This window comes from Herpailurus yagouaroundi, unplaced genomic scaffold (genome assembly GCF_014898765.1).
Source record: "Herpailurus yagouaroundi ecotype Mexico unplaced genomic scaffold, PumYag 218, whole genome shotgun sequence".
NCBI classification, from domain to species: Eukaryota; Metazoa; Chordata; class Mammalia; order Carnivora; family Felidae; genus Herpailurus; species Herpailurus yagouaroundi.
In genome coordinates, this window is record NW_024412449.1 from 4,006,008 (window position 1) to 4,023,047 (window position 17,040).

At 44.3% G+C, this 17,040-nt stretch overlaps 1 protein-coding gene and 1 long non-coding RNA gene across 15 annotated transcripts in view; one reads left to right on the forward strand and one right to left on the reverse strand.

Moving 5' to 3' along the window:
* LOC121018225 (uncharacterized) overlaps window positions 1–17,040 on the reverse strand; it is a 190,622-nt gene that overhangs the window by 79,494 nt on the left and 94,088 nt on the right. The window lies entirely within an intron of this gene.
* The window catches only part of IRAG1 (inositol 1,4,5-triphosphate receptor associated 1), a 125,298-nt gene that overhangs the window by 63,353 nt on the left and 44,905 nt on the right, over window positions 1–17,040 (forward strand). For 6 of the 13 annotated variants that reach the window (XM_040456877.1, XM_040456884.1, XM_040456878.1 and 3 more), the window contains 8 exons: window positions 3,814–3,914; window positions 5,015–5,085; window positions 7,246–7,419; window positions 7,984–8,061; window positions 8,830–8,882; window positions 9,086–9,133; window positions 10,313–10,933; window positions 12,731–12,809. In XM_040456877.1, coding sequence (XP_040312811.1) covers window positions 3,814–3,914; window positions 5,015–5,085; window positions 7,246–7,419; window positions 7,984–8,061; window positions 8,830–8,882; window positions 9,086–9,133; window positions 10,313–10,933; window positions 12,731–12,809 — 1,225 coding nt within the window. The remainder of the gene's footprint in view (window positions 1–3,813; window positions 3,915–5,014; window positions 5,086–7,245; window positions 7,420–7,983; window positions 8,062–8,829; window positions 8,883–9,085; window positions 9,134–10,312; window positions 10,934–12,730; window positions 12,810–17,040) is intronic. The other 7 variants (XM_040456874.1, XM_040456881.1, XM_040456876.1 and 4 more) reach the window with 5 other exon arrangements.

The window sequence follows — 17,040 nt, forward strand, 5'->3', positions numbered from 1 at the left end:
ATCAATAGATATTTGTAGACCATATGACACTTATCAAAGTGCATACACATTCATCATTTCATTTTATTCACATAAACTTCTGAGACAGAGCAGGCCTTTAACAATTTTATAGTTATGGGAATTGACAGGGTAACAAGAGGACAAAGCAAGTAACCAGCTCATCACTAGCCCATCAAGCTTATACTATCTATAGAAGGAGCTATTGCTTTTTTTGGGAAACTTCTTGAGCATGTCTTACAAGAGTCTTTGAAAGAATTATGGATACCTGTGTTCTCGGAGGGACTGGAGTTCTGGAGTTGTGAGGATAGGTTGGCCAGTCTTGGTTCCAGTCACAAGCATCATACTAACTCCCTGTCACTGTACATTGGCCAAATGGAGAGTAACACAGCTCCAATTTACTGGAAGCTTCTCAAAATTCCTAAGCGGTAGATGGATACTATAGTAACAGGGCTTCTTCCATCATCTCAACCAATGTGCATCATGATGATCCATGAATGGATCTGCTGTCAACATTTCTATGTTTTCTCTTTGGGTAGTCAAGTTATTCCCAAACCTGACCTTCAGTGTTCTCCATGTCTGAAACCATAAAAATCAAACTCACTGGAATAACACCCAATGTCCTTCAGAGGCTGGCTCATCCTTTTATTCTATTTCCATTATTTGCCTCTATTTCCATTATTTATTCTATTTCCAGTGTGTGTGTTTGTGTTGTAGTCTTCGCCCTACAAATAAGCAATTATTTGACACCAGCAGGGTGTCGAGGAATTAAAATAAATTCTGACACTACCTACCTGGAGACAGAATCAGAACCACAGGTAAAGAACTCAGTCCTACAAGACTGCCCTCACTTCAGACACCAATCACAAGTTCAGGTTGTCACCTGTGCTTCTGATAGACTGGTTAGAAATCAGAGGTTCCCATGATCCTCTCCTCAGGTTTGATAATTTGCTAGAGTGACTCACAGAACTCAGGAAAACCCATTTACTCACTAGATTAATGATTTATTACAAAGTATATTAAAGGATACAAATCAACAGTCAGATGAAGAGATACACAAGGTGAGATTCTGAATAAAGGAGCTTCTGTCCTCATGGAGCTTGGGATGTGGCACAGTGGCATGTGGAAATGTTCTGGTTTCCCAACATGGAAACTGTCTGAACCTCCTCCTTTTAGAGGCTTCATTATGTAGGCATGATTGATTAACTCATTGGCCATCGGGGATTGATTCAACCTCTAGCCCCTCTCCCATCCCCAGAAATCAGGGGGTGGGACTGAAAGTTCCCACCCTCTATGCATGGTTGTTTCCCTGGCAACCAACTTCCATGCATAGATGTCTTGCAAAAGTCACCTTCATTAACATAAACTCAGCTGTGGTGAAAAGGGCTTGTTATAAATAAAAGACACCCATTTCACCTTTATGGCTCTGAAGGAAGTTCAGAACTGAGGGCAAATATTATAAGATACCAAATATTATAAGAAGAGATTTTTCCATTGCTCTTATTGCTCAGGAAATTCCAAGGGTCTTGGGAGCCGTGAGCTAGAAACTGTGGATGAAGACCAAATATATATGAGAAATATACTTTGGTTATCTGAATGACTATATATATATATTTTTTTCTCATAAACCACAATATTGCAGTTCCATTCTTGACCTTTCTATCTTACATACCCCATAATCCACACTCCAGTTACACTGATAAATCCCTAATGCCCAGTTATGTCTTTTACTAATGCTGTTCCCTTTGCCCAAAACCTCTTCCCTACTATCTTTGTCTTACAAGCTCCCATCCATCCCTCAAAGCCTAGCTCAAATGTCCTCTCTTCTGGAGAGTCTTCAACTCCCCTGATGAGTTTTCCTTCTTTTCCTTTGAACTTTCACAGAATGTGGTCCATTTCTTTTCAGCTTAAATTTATTATAAGTATTCATTACTTCTCTGTATCCCTTGCTTGTGAGGTCTTGAGGGTCTTTGTTTTTCAAGCTGTTCCTGGCACATGATGGATAACTAAAGTGTCTTTGTTGAAGGAGAGAGAAAAGTTATATGACAGTAATAGAACTATTTATTGAAAACGCCAGTCATGTGCTAGGTGCTTTTTCAACATTATTTTTAAAACTCACATCAACCTTGTGAGTTAGATTTTATGATCATGGGGTATAGAGAGGTTAAATAACTTGCTCAAGGACACACAGCTAGTGGATGGTGAGCATAAATTTGAGCACAGGTCTGTATGATTCTTCCAATAGGCAATACTGTTTTCTACTCCTCCTATCTAGCCAAAGTCCCTGCCCAAACTTTCCTTCCATGTGCTCAGAGATTCTGAGTGCTTCCACCTCCTCCAATCCCTGCACCTCTCTCCAGCTGAAGAGGTCTTGGAACACAGGGATCTGGCATTCCCTGGCCTGACTCTGAGACAACTCTCTATCTCATCCAGCCTTTATGTTTGAAGCCAAGGGAGGGGAGGAGATACAAATGAAAATGGGAAGAGCTGGTTTCACTAAAAATTGTGGGATTTAAGAAGTACAGATAGCACCATATGGAACCCACTTAACAACAAGTAATAATGAGAAAAGGAGAGAAGGCCTCCCCACCAACCTTGCAAAGAGTCAATACGTATACGCTAAGGGCTCAAGAACACAGCTCAGCCCTGGGTCTGTGAGGGCAGCCCCCAGGCAATGGCTTCAGGAGGGCCATTAGCTCCAGAAGGACACAGTCCTCAAAGTGGCAATGGTGACCCACTGCTCTGAAGCTCCAGGAAGCCACACCAACAGTGGGAGGTGGTGTAATGTGACATGCTTAAGAGTGTTAGCAGACAGGTCTTGGCAGGGACTGTGTGGTGTTCATAGAGAGCCCTGGCAGCACACACCAGTAAGGGGGTTGGGGATCAGGGAAGAAGAGAAGGAAAACGATAAGGGTACATATAAGAGGACCCCTAGAGAGATGCCCAGACATAACTGGGAATGATTCTGAGATGGAAATACAGCAACAGTAGGTGGCAAAAGAACCAGAGAGACACTGTGTGTTACTGTTATCTAGTCCTATTTTTATCCCCAGTACACTTAGGTGTGGGAAAGTGCAAGTTGACATGCATCTTTATGGACCTTATTGTATACCCTATAGTGCTTTATTCGAATCACTTATTCACTCACTCAACCAATATTTATTATAGTCCAGATATGGTGTTACCATTCACACAACCATCACGGTGTAACTGTATACTGATTTCACTACAGCCTCACCAACCCAGAATGGAAAAACTCTCACGTTTACTGTTAGTAGTTTTATTTAATGGTTTTTAAATACCTAAAAAATCTAAGTACTGGCTAATAACTTTTGTCCTAATTTCAGAAATGTGTAATTAGATAAACATTTTTCAAGGTTATACAAATTAAATGTCACAAATTAAATTATCAAAATGTCACAATTATCCCAATATGGGCTCTCAGTGAATATTGGGAATGTGTGGATGCATCCTTCCCCAGTCTGGCTGGCTGCAGCCTAAGCCTCTGCACCATTCTTTTTCTAGATTCTTAGTGAGGACTAACCAGGGGTGGCTTAGAGGTTCCCAAAACTTGGTGCATGAAAAGTAGAACATGCTAAGCTCAGTGAACGCTTGCTGGGGAATGAAGGAGAAATGGTGTTTTTACTTTCTTGCTTTCCTTTTTTCCCCCTTGAATAATCCAAATAAACTGCATTCAACCTTTATCAAGATGGTTCTGAGTGTCATGATACTGGAATAAATGCTCTAGCTCCACCTCCTGGGAGCTTCCATCATCCTAAATCTAACTCCATCTGTGTTTTTGTTCTGAACCACCAGGGCCCTCACACTGCAGAAATATCCTGCAGTCCACCTACCATCATCCTGACTGGGGAGGCCAGTTCACCAGAAGGAGAAACTGATAAAAACCTAGTCAACAGGTACATTCCATGTGCCTAATCTTTGTGCTGTATAGAACAATATTCCCTACAATATGAGGATTAAACAGATAGATAGATAGATACATAGATAGATAGATAGATAGATCTTCTTCATTGATCATTTTATTGATGAAATACAATCAAGCACTTTTTCCAAATGTAAGCAAAAGCTTGGGATTTTTTCCATTATCTCCCCCACCCCCAAATTATTTTTCTTCTCCTGGATCTGGCTCTTTGCACTTTAAGAAAAGCACAAATCATGCAGGCAGTTTTGTATGATAACTGCCCAGATATTTGCAAACAGACCTGAGAGATATGAGTCTTTGACTGGAGAATCCTGCCCCTGGCCGAAGTGTGTCCTGTGTGGAAGATGAACCAAGGACATTGGCTCATATACACAGGGATGTCACTGCCTCAGTTTGGCACAGCACTAGTACATGCATTGGTTTAACTGGAATAAGATTGTGTAAGTATAGTTTCCAAAAAGCTACAAAGATCATTCTCATACAGATATATAGTGAGCATGTGTCAAAGATTTCTTGAACTCATTGACAAGGGAACCATGAGGATAACAAAGCCAGTTCAAAAGAGGATATAAGAGATGGAAATATGTATATAATCAGTGAGGAGGAAAAGAATGCTGGAATAAGATCGCTAAGTTAGACATAAAATAGGTTAATATTCCACAAGGCAATGAAACCTTGTTTTTTATCTTTATTCTCCAGAAATCATCTACATCTCTTCCAGACAATTATTCACATTTTATGAGTTTTCTACAGTTAGATGTTCACTCAGTCTGGGCCCTAATGAACAGTAAATAGTCAAAGTTACATTTCCTTAGGGAAGTGTTTCAAAAACCTTAGCAAGCATCAGAATCACCTAGGGGGCATGTTCAATCAAGATGTCTGGGTCCCACCCCCAGAGTTTCTGATCCATTTGATCTGGGGTGGAACCTGAGAATTTGCATTTCTAACAAGTTCTCAAGCTTAGACAAGCTTGAAAGGTGATGCTCTAGGACGACTTTGAAAGAATATACAGGTATCTGTGTGTTTACCAGTTGTGGACAAATTTGCTTAAGATGACTCTGTTCTGTCTTTCAGAGCTCACAGTCCCCATAGGAGGCTTTCTCACCGAAACTTGAAGGTTTCCACTGTTTCGCTGACTTCTGTGGGTAAGGGCTAGTCCAATTTATCTTATTTCTGTAGAGACAGGGGTCCGGCTGAAGTTGTGTTTGAGCAGGAAGGCTAAGATCTGGCAGCTTAGCCAGGCTCAGCCCCTTCCCCTCTCTTAATTCTCAGGCAGGTCCATAACTATGAGCCCAAGAGGGCAAAGTCAGTCTGCCCCTCTGTGTTTGAGCCCAGAAGAAGTATGATATCTAATTATAATTTATTTGGTAAAAAGACAAGGCCAGGGGGTAAAGAAAAAGATGAGGAAGTCAAAGAGAATACAGCTGGGTGAGGCTCAATTCTGGGGTTCAGGGGGCAGAGGCCTCCACCTCCTGCTAGAAAGGCCCACATCCAGGTAGGTACGTGCCTGAATGCAAGCATGGCTGCCCCAACCACCAGGTAATTCTCCAAGTGGTTTCTCAGGGTCTGTTCTGGACCATTGGAACAGAGATGTCATACAGATTTGGTCTCTGCTTTCATGTTGCTCATAGTCTATGAGCAGACTAAGACGTGAACAGATATAATCAAGACACTATATTTTAAGGCCCTTCACAAAAGTGTTAGGGAAACTGAGGCAAGAAGGGGACCAATTCTGTCTGGGGAGGGGGAAGGCTGGATAGGGATTCCAGATGAAAGAGTATTTGAGTTGTACCTCATAGAGTTGGACAGACAGACAAGAGGAAGAAAAAGCATTCAAGGTGGAAGAAACAACATGGTGGAAATGCAGGAACCATAACAGAGTAACAGAGTGACTGAATGTTCTGATGTGTGTATTAGGGTCAGGGCTCTTTCAAATGCTAGAAACCTGACTTAAACTCTTACACCAAAAATACATACATACATATATTCATACATAAAAATAAATAAAAGCCAGGTTTTGTGGTTTCAAGGAGTGCTGAATCCAGGTGCTCAAGTTGGGTCATTAGTAATTGGTTTATCCCATTTCTAAAGTTTCATGTGTTTGCTTCTTTTTTGTTTGTTCATTTGTTTTTTTGTTTGTTTGTTTGCAAATGGCTACCAGCAACTCCAGGCTTATGTTGCATCAGTGGAAATAGAGTGCCTCTTCCTGTACACTCAACACAATTCTAAGACTTGCCTCTTCCTGGCCTCCCATGGCCATCCTTGAGTCAATCACTATGGCCAGGGGGATTGAACTCATTGACTAGCCAAGGCTGGGGTGAGGTGGGGGATAGGATTTATCTTCTTCCTAACTAACATAATTGAGACTCAGAGGAGTTTCATCCAAAGCAAACTGGGGAACTACAACCAGAAGAAGGGGAAAAAGGGAGGCTGTAGAGGCACAATGAGAGCTATTCATCACAAAGGGGAATGGGAGGGAGCTTAGGAGAAATATGTGGGATGGGCAAAAGTGCTGGGCCAAGTTTGGCTTTTGCACCTGACTAGGGACCATGAGGAATCCTGATGAGGTAAGGCAGGAGGATTGCAAGGTCAGATATGGCTCTTAGGAAAATCACTCTGATAGGCAGTGGAAGATGGGATGAAGGGGAGAGCCTGAAGGTAAAGGACCTAGGAAGTGACTGTTGTAATTGTGCAGGTGAGATCTAAGAAACAAGAATGGAGAGGAGGCACAATTTCCAGAGATATTTATGAGGTAAATGATGATCAGGACTTGATGATCAGTAGATGGGACATGAAGAGACTGAGGAAAGAGTGTGGAGTGACTTCCATGTTTCTGAGCAGCTGGGGAAAGTGGTGTCATTCACCCAGAGAAGACCTGCTGGAGAAGAGGCAGTTTTGGAGAAGGATGGGGGTAGACAGTGTGAGTAGAGGAAAGAAGGGAAGGAAGGTGGCCATGATCTTTGGAGTGTTCCCTTTATCCACACATCTTAAGCTCACTAGCTTGTTGAAGAAACAGAGACCTGAAGGATGAACACACTAGGGAAACAGCATAGAGGTGGAGCTCCTGATGGCTTTCCCTAATGGCAGAGTTTAGGACAGTACTGGGAAACTGTTACAGAGGACTTGCCACAACCACAGACTACAGGCAGCCCTATCTGTCTGAGGCAGCCCTATCTGTCTCCCTAGCCCAGCATTAGGGCCAATGTTTGGCTGGCTGAGTCCACTCTGGGCAGCTTCCCTGGGCTGGGGTGTTGGGGGACCAAGGATCCCATGGCTCTTGCCCCATGTTCACCCTCCCACTGCAGACCCTGCAGGGCACATTATTGACCTGGTACATGACCAGCTGCCAGATATCAGCATCTCAGAGGAGGACAAAAAGAAAAACCTGGCACTGCTGGAAGAAGCCAAGTTGGTGAGTGAACGATTCCTGACTCGCCGCGGGAGGAAGTCCAAGAGCTGCCCCGGAGACTCCCAGTCAGGTAGGATGCACAGGTGGCTTCCCTGAGCACGTCCAAGGTGGGGTGGGGGATAGGGAGGTCCAGGCTCCAGTTGTGGGAGCTCTGCTTCCAAGAGGTGGCCTTTGACTTGCCTGCCCCCAGGCCTCTAGACCCTAGGAGGACTGAGTCCTGTGGAAGGAATCTTGTGAGGAGAAGACATCTTACTCTGTTTCAGAAGCTCTAAAAATACTGATCCCACTTTAGTTCAGAAAACTCTGCTTTTCATTTTTTAGGCCTATTGTGTTTTTGTTTCAGCAAGAAATGTTAGCCCATATGATACCCATGAATTTAGCATGGGTTTCCCCTCCCTGAATCCTGCATAGAGAGAAATCCCTGTGTGATGCCCGTGTGCACAGGCTCCTGGACCACTCTGCATGGATGGAGTCCTCCTGCGGTAGGAGCCTTATCTGGGAGTCCAGAATCAGTCCCTGTCCCTGACGAAACGATCCTAGTTCCCAGGGATCAGATATACCTGAAAGGATGTCTTTGTTTAGCTGAAGTTGTAAACCTTCACAAATTCTGGCCAGTTTGTGTCTGTTTCCACAGCTGTTGCCTTGAACCTCAGCCCCGGAGCTTCTCCCGCATCCTTTCAAAGCAACTCGCTTACTGTTCCCACGCCGCCTGGTGAGGTCCAGTGCCCCTGGCTTCTCCCTTTGGGTGGCAGCTGAGCCCCTCCCATGGCCTGAGCAGGATGCCTCCTATCTTGCAGGCTTTCTAGTCAGGACCCCTGTTTGGTCTCCTCCTCAGAGGGCTCCCAGCTAGGCCTGGCTGGGCTGGCTCTGAGGAGGTGGATGTACTTTCTATTGGGGTTCTGAGCTCATGCGGGGAGACAGGCCTAGCCCAGGATGAGGCCAGGTAGGAGAGGATGGAGGCAAGGTTGTGGGAAGGAGGTTAAAACTGGTGCTTTCTCTGCTAAGAGAGGACTTGCAGAGAGATCACCTCAGAGCTTATTTAGAAAGGCTTCTATTTGGACCACTCTTTTATTTTTTGGTTTCTTCCCTTTCATTAGGCTGTGTATGGGGCCACACCCTCAAACCGGCTCAGAAAGGGGCATGGTGCCAGGAAGAGCGGCATGCCCTTGTCTGAGTTGTGGGGCAAGCTCAGGCTCCACCCAGGCAGCCTGGGTTCAATTCCCAGTGCTGATACTTCCTGGATACATGGCCTTGATTTCCCTCTGCCTCAGTTTCCTCATGTGGTTTTTATGTTGATTAAATGAGGGCTCACCACAGAACCTGACATGTGGGAGACACTCAACAAATGGTGATGTTACTGGCAATCAGGCCTGAGGGAACTGGGGGAGGACATTCTGGGGAAGTAGATGTGTTTTTGCTAAAGAATCAGCTGACAGTCTGGAGTGCTGGACATCACTCACCAGTGTCTGGACCATTCCAGGTTTGGATGCATGCAGCGGCCCAGAGTCTCCTTTGCTTGGAGCACCACCACAGGTAACAGGGGCCCAGTTTGGGGTTTCTATGCCACCTGGTCTCTCTTCTTATCCCTTAACCCCTGTAAGACCCTCCATGATGTATTGAGATGAGGGTTCTGGGAGGGGGAGACATCTATTACCTCTAGAGGCCTCTTTGAGGGTATTTCAAGAGGAGATATGATTTCTTCACATTGCTATCTGACTTGTGTTTACTTTGTCCAGCAGAAGGGGGATGAGGCCGAAGTCTCTTCACCTCATCTTGGCGAGCCTGTGAGTGTGAACTCTGCCCAATCTGCATGATTCGGGTGGGGGAGACACTGTTCCAAAAGCCTAGGCTGGCCCTGGGCAGCCTGCGAGTGGGTGTACATGAGTGGAGGGTCAAGGCTGGGGAGCTGGAAGGTTCCTCTGTCCTATCATGATGGGAATTCTGAAGTGGAGGGGGGTAAGGAGGCAGGATTCAGTGGGGATCACCTCCATGGTGGCCCTGCTTATATCCCTGCACCCTCACTCAGGCCACTAGCCAGAAACCGGGGGGATTACTAGGCCCAGCAGCAGTCAGGCAAGACTGCTGCTTTTTCAGCTCTAGTGAAAATTGCAGTAAAGTTCCAGCCCCTGGGTAGGATTCTTCCTGGGGGCAGCCTGGAAAATCTCACCTTTGCTGATGAGCACTAGAAGGATCCCACCCCTACTCAGAGCAAAGTGCTCAAGGTGGTGTCGAGGGCAGCATAAAATATAATATCATCTAGAACTGGGGCTGGAATAGAGTTCTCTTGGAGAGTTTCAGTACTCACACAAGATAGCCACACAAATACCCCAACATAGACCTCTAGGCTCCTCACAAAGCAGGTTTCCTTCAGGAAATAAAATAAGAATGCAGAAAGATATCACTTTTGCAAGAATCACCTGATTCAATGGTCTTTAACCTCTTTTGGATCATGAAACTTTCTGAGGAAGTATTGAAAGCTGTGGATTCTCTTCCCAGAAAAACATAACACGTACACATAAACACACATATACATTTTCCATAATTCCAGAGGTTGCCAAATCTGATGAGAAATTGAGTCCCTAAGAGTTAAAGTCCTTGCCAAGAAGAGTCAGGACTAGAAACCAGAGCCACTGAGTCAAGGCCAAAACTTGTGGCTGCCCCCAAGCTGCCCTCTATTCACTGCCCTCCACAGATCCTAGCCCTTGGGAAGTTCTTGGCAAATTGTGTATGGCAGGTCCCCTTGTCCTGTCTATTTTATAGACCTCAGGCTTGTCTGTGGATCCCTTTTACTGGTTCAGACTTGACTGAGAAGTCCTCCCCTAGCACTTAGTGCACACACAGGCACACATACACACAGGCACCTTAGCAGGTCTCTGGGGGCAGAGGCCTCACAGTGGAAGTGGCCACACCTCTTTCCTCTCTAGCCTGCCTCTATAGTCCTAGCTCTACCTTGTCTCTTTCAGAAGAATGTCTCCAAAGGGCTAGCTGACCGGAAGCAGAATGACCAGAGGAAAGTGTCTCAGGGCAGGCTGACTCCTCGTTCTCCCACAACTGAGAAGTCCAAAGAAATTGCAATTGAACAAAAGGAAAACTGTGATCCCCTCCAGTGCTCTGAGGCCACACACAAGGGCTCAGCTTCCAGCATAGGCAGTGGTGGGAAAATGGCCTTGAATAGCCCTCAGCCTGGTCCTGCTGAAAATGACCTGGGAAAGGTGCTTCTGAAGACGGCCAGGGAGGGCAACCCTCTGCCTAGAGGTCCAGCCCAGGGTTCTGGAGGGGCAGCTCCCCTGGCCCCCCAGGAAAAAGGAACAGCTGGAGAGCCGACAGGGTCAAAGTTTGGCTCCAAAGCTGAGCTGCGGTCCCCTGCTTCTCGGCCACCCCTATTGAGGGGGGTCTCCTGGGACAGTGGTCCTGAAGAACCTGGCCCCCGGCTGCAGAAAGTGCTTGCCAAGCTGCCTCTGGCAGAGGAAGAGAAGCGTTTTTCGGGCAAAGCTGGCAGCAAGCTGGCCAAGGCACCTGGACTCAAAGACTTTCAGATACAAGTGCAGCCAGTGAGGATGCAGAAACTGACTAAGCTCCGAGAGGTGGGTTCCTGAGGGCCAGCTGGGCAGGGTGTACACTCCAGGTCCTTCCTGAGCTTCAGATCTCTGGGCCAAGCTGGACTTAGGGCAAGGTAGCTCTGGCCTGGACTTGGGCCTTATAGGGCCCTAAACTTCCCTACCCTGATAAATCAGGCCCACTCTATAGCCTCTTCTTCATAAGTGCCAGTTTCAGGTGAGTGAGTGTGGGATATAGTTGCCACACAAAGCCACATTTTAAGCCACATTTTAAGGCAGTTATATGGAGGGGCACATGGGCCCTCAGGACTGGGCTGTGTTTTCCTCTCCAGCCAGAGCTGGAAGCTCATAAACAGGAAGCCCTTGATGGAGCACCTTGTCATGCCTAGGCCTGGGATAGGCAAGGACGGAATAGCTTTTCCCTTTGTCAGGCCCCCCAGCTTTCCTTCCTGATGCCTGTTAACAAAGGGCCTCAAATCCATCTTCAAGGATAATGATGGCCATGAGGGACTGCTCCCCCTGTGGTGAATTTCTTCCAATGTCTGTGACGTCCCCAACTTTCACTGGCCACCAAACTAGGCACAGTAGTCTCTCATGGGGCTGTCACCCTGTGCAGGGGGATATTGGGAGTGTCCAGCGATGTAGGGGACAGAAACAGGGTGTGGGGGCAAGAAGAGGTTAACAGGACAAAGGAATCATTACCCAGTCCTCTCTTCCCCAGAGGGCCAACCCAGGCTGCAGGTCAAGGCAACTGGGATTCCATGGGGTGGGACCTGGCACCCTCATGGCCGGAACTGGACAAGGCTCTCCTGGCTCCCCTGCAGAATGGGTGTGAGATGGGGAAGGAAAAGAGGTATCTGATAGTGGCCAAGCACAAGAGAGGAGGTTTCTGTGCTAGCAGGGACACATTGCAACATGTCCTATTCAGAAACCTTCATTGCTATTCAGAAACTTTCCACAAGGCTCTGAATTGAATGCTCTGGGGAGCTGCTAAGGAAACAGGTAAAGGGCCCTGGCCAATTACTTTCATTTGGGCTATGAGCACCCTCTGCTGGCCCCTTCCCTTCCTTCTTTACGCAGGGGGTAAACCACTCAAGTGGCCCCTGCTATACGTGAGACTGAAGATCCCTTTGTAAGCACGATAAGGGGCGAGGAAATCTGTCAGACATTGGAAATGCTGGTCTGGTGCTGATTGACTTGGAGCAGGTGTGAGCCTACCTGTGCCATATACATGTGGTTGGCATCCCCATCTCTCCTGGACTTTGACTGCTGTGGCCCCAGGCAGTATAGTGGGGTGGCAATTCTCAGGCCTCATTGGTCTGGAGAGTTTAACAACTCAAGGGATGCCATAACAGGCCACTGGGGAACTGGGAGAGAAGTTGTAATTCCTGGGATTGGGCATTCACTGCCCTAAACAGCAGGGCTAGAAGCTCTAGCCAGCTCAAAGCACAGTCATGAGCTCAATTCCCCAGAGTCCTGGGATCTGCTTCTGTTTGTTGTATAGCTCTCAGCCACAGTGTGGCTGGAGCATTTGCCCAGAGGCCCACAGGCTTATTTAAAAGTCAGACCATGCCAAGGACAATTCTTAACTCAAGGAATGTGGTGCTAATGGTGGGTTTTCAGGCACCTTTATGGGCTGGGAGAGGAGCAGTCTTCCAGGTGCCTTTCATATATCACCACGTTATGATTGTCCAACCACCTTTGAGGCTGCCCTTAGTACCTCCCACATGAAGCTGAGTGAACACAGGCCCAAAGACAGAACCGAGAGATGAGTTCAGCCTGATGTTATCATCCAAAATGTTGTTTTCTTCTTTTCTTAAAAAGGAGCACATCCTGATGAGAAATCAGAACTTAGTGGGGCTCAAGCTTCCAGACCTTAGCGAAGCAGCTGAGCAGGAAAAAGGTAGGTGTGGTCGGGGCAGATGCTCTTCTCAGGCCAGTGCTGGATTCATTTTCACCAGATCAAAGAAGGTGAATGTGTAAATACTAGACTTCCTGTCAGGGCCTTTGTCCCATTGGCAAGTGTGGGCCAAACACAGAGCAGGCCCTCAGTAAATATTTGCAGATAAATGAATGAATCAGATTATGTTTCCTGCCCACTCAGGAAACTTCTAAACTTGTCTCCTTCCAACCAACCCCCTGCTTCCGGACCCCGCCAGTCCTCTCTGAGCCTTGTTAGCACTTAGTGGGCCTGGAAGGGTGACCCAGGCCTGAACTTTTGACACTTCCTTTTCCTCTCACACCCAGGAAGCTACCCAAATAGAACGGTTCCTCTTTTCAAGACATCAGAATCATCTCTTGCTTTCTAATTTACTGTCACCATAAAGTACAGACCCCAACCCTTTCCTCCCTGGCCCTTCAAGTCCCCACCTACCTACTCTGCCAGACTCATTTTCAGAAAATAAGACTTTGGGTCTCTTGCCTCCCTCCCTTCCCCCTTTCTCCTGGCTCACCTCTTCTATGGGTTATGCTACCTGTGGTTAGTCTCAGCACAGAAGCTTTCTGCCTAAGGATTGTTGTGTGAGCATGTCCAGGGTGCCACAACCATGTTGGAGGCCCTGATCTGAAATATAGTTAACTAACACCAACCTATTCAACATTAACAAGATTCTCAGAAGTAAAATTTCCAACAATTTTTTAAAGTACTAAATTAAAAAAATTAACCATCTGTAGAGGAAATCTCTGGAAAAGTATTGCATACTTTTCTACTTTTAGTTTTTAATTTGCTTATTAAAGAAGATTCAAAACACTAGGAAAAGATTCAAAACCCCATAAATTCTGAAAAAAGCAATTTTTATTCTTTCCAGTATTTACAATTTTTTCACAATTGGTTTGATTGTGTAGATATAATTGCCTATTTCTACTTTTAAAACTTATTTCATAACCAATTCCATATATTTTGGCTTGTCCTTTTATTTATCATTTGATGGGTATATTATTGGGTATTTCAGATGTTTATAGTTCTTTTAACTATGATTAATCACCCTACTTTAAACAACTTGGTACCTGTAGTTTTTTCTTTCTTCGTTCAAGTTACTCTCTTGGGATAAATTCTCAGGCTTGAGATTCGTTGGGTCAAAGCATAGAAACATTTGCATTTACTAAATTGCTTCCAGTGTGGAATGCTACCTGCAAAGACTGAGTGAGGACTCTTCCTCCTAAGAACTACCAGCAATTGACTTTGCTTTGCTTTTATTCCTTATGCGCCAGAATATAGTAAGAACCAGATACCCAATAAATGCCACTTTGCTATCACTTCAATTAATTTGCCAGCAAGCAAGTTCAAATTTAAACATTTTAAATATTTATTTACTCTGTTTTTTCTTATTGGGTAGGTTAGCTTTTCATCTCTTTATCCAAGTGTCCATTTGGGCCTTAGGTTTTTTGTTGGCTTGTTTCTTTTTTGCTGGTAATATATATAAACTTTATAGATATTAACCTTTCATTGACTATATTTTTTTTCTTGTAATTGATTTCCAGTTTCACACCATTATTATTGGAAAATATGCTTGATATAATTTCAGTCTTCTTAAATTTGAGACTCGTTTTGTGCCCTAACATATGATCTATCCTGGAGAATGCTCTATGTGCACTCGAGGAGAATATGTATTCTATTGCTTTTGAGTGGAATATTCTGTGTATATCTGTTAGGTCCAACTGGTCTAACGTGTCACGTAAGGCCAATGTTTCCTTATTGATTTTCTGTCTGGATAATCTAACCATTAATGAAAGTGAGGGTATTAAAGTCCCTTACTATTATTGAAGTGCTGAAATTTCTCCCTTTAGGTCTGTTAATATTTGTCTTATGTTGGGTGCATAAATATTTACAAATCTTATATCTTCTTGTCGGATTTGTATTTTTCTCAATACTTTTTCATTCTAACATTTTTCATTTAACGAGTTTTGTTATTGCAGAGAAATTATAAAGTTCTCATAATCATCTTTGCCTATCTTTTCCTTTGAGAAGTCTTCCATTATTTAAATCATTATAAAAAATTATTTCTCCTTGGGGCACCTGGGTGGCTCAGTCGGTTGGGCGTCCGACTTTGGCTCCGGTCATGATCTCGTGGTCTGTGAGTTCAAGCCCTGTGTCAGGCTCTGTGCTGACAGCTCAGAGCCTGGAGCCTGTTTCAGATTCTGTGTCTCCCTCTCTCTCTGCCCCTCCCCCGCTCATACTCTGTCTCTATCTCTCTGTTGAACATAAACATAAAAAAAAATTTTTTTTAATTATTTCTTCTTAATTGGGATAGAAAATCCATTTTCTAATAGTTTACAGTTTGATCTATTTTTTGTTAATACCTGTGAAATTTATTTATTTTTTTAAATTTTTTTTTTAACATTTATTTATTTTTGAGACAGAGAGAGAGAGACAGAGCATGAACAGGGGAGGGTCAGAGAGAGGGAGACACAGAATCTGAAACAGGCTCCAGGCTCTGAGCTGTCAGCACAGAGCCTGACGCGGAGCTCGAACTCACGGACTGCGAGATCATGACCTGAGCCGAAGTCGGCCGCTTAACCGACTGAGCCACCCAGGCGCCCCCTGTGAAATTTATTTTAAGATATTAGGTATTTGGAGATTTAAGATCCTATTACCTCAATAATATTTTGATAGTATGTATATTTATTGTTGTTTTGTGGCTTAGACCATCATATACTATATTCTGTGTGTGTGTGTGTGTGTGTGTGTGTGTGTGTGTGTGTGTGTGTATATATAAATACTAGTGCTGGGCCCTTGATTCTGTTTTATTCTAATCAGTACTGTACCATTTTACTTACTGCTGCCATATAATATGTTCTAGTATGTAGTGAGGTTACTTTTCTCTCATTGATCTTCTTTCTCAGAATATTCATTATATTCTAGATATAAAGATTCAGTGTGAAATAATGGAAAGAACAACTGGACAAAAAGTCAGGAGATTTGAGTTAATGTCCCAGTCCAGGAACCAGCTGACGGGTCTTTAAATATGTTCTTCCGGGGCACCTGGGTGGCTCAGTCGGTTAAGCGTCCAACTTCAGCTCAGGTCATGATCTCACAGTCCATAGTTAGAGCCCTGCATCAGGTTCTATGCTGACAGCTCAGAGCCTGGAGCCTGCTTCGGATTCTGTGTCTCCCTCTCTCTGCCCCTCCCCTGCTCATGCTCTGTCTCTGTCCTCTGTCTCAAAAATAAATAAAAATATTTTAAAAAATTAAAAAAAACAAATATGTTTTTCAACCTCTGTTCCCTCTTGGACTAGAGAGGACCTCAGAAGGCTCTTAACTTTAATCTAAGATTCAAGGATTACAAGTCTTTTCTAGTTTTGCCTATACCTATTTCTTACCTACCTTACCTCTTCTTACTTACCTATTTCTCTAAGTGAAATTTATACCATTTTATACCTACCTACCTATTTCTTTAAGTGAAATTTATACCATTTTATACAAGATTTTAATTGTGATTGCTCTAATGCTACACATTGGATTCAGAAGAACTGTCCTAATTTTGTTTGTTTTTACAGTTTATAGACTTTTAAATTACTTACTTTGAAAACATTTACTTCTCACTCAAATATATGGTTTGTCCCTCTATTGAGTATTCCTTTCTTTTTCCTCTAAAAGATTTGATGTTCTTGTCCAGGTCTCCCATTTCTCTTATTGGGACACATTCTATGTGATTTATAATTTTGCTTGTTTATGAAGAAGACTCTTTTCTTCATTATATTTTCCTAGCTGATAATTAGTGGCATAAATGAATGCTGCTTGCTACTATACATGTTCCTTGTATATTAACAAATGGTAGAGGGATTACTACAGTGACTAGCACAATTACTATAACTAGGGTAATTATTACATCTCAGGTACTAGGCTAGGCATTTGATAATATTGTCCTGATCACTTGCAGGTCATTTCAAGCCAAAGATGTGAGGCTCACTGTTGGCTAATTCCCAGGCTGCATGCTGGGAATGCAGAGGTGAAAAAGGCTCAGGCCCTGCTGTCCACAAGAGGGCCTTTTCCTGGCTGTCATTATTAATCCCCTCAGCTACCTCAACAACCTCCTATCCCTTCGACATTCCTGACCTCCTCACCCAGCTCAATCCGACTGTCCGCACTCAGCCAGAGGATTCTCTAAAATGCAAATCCAGTCTAGCATCTTCAG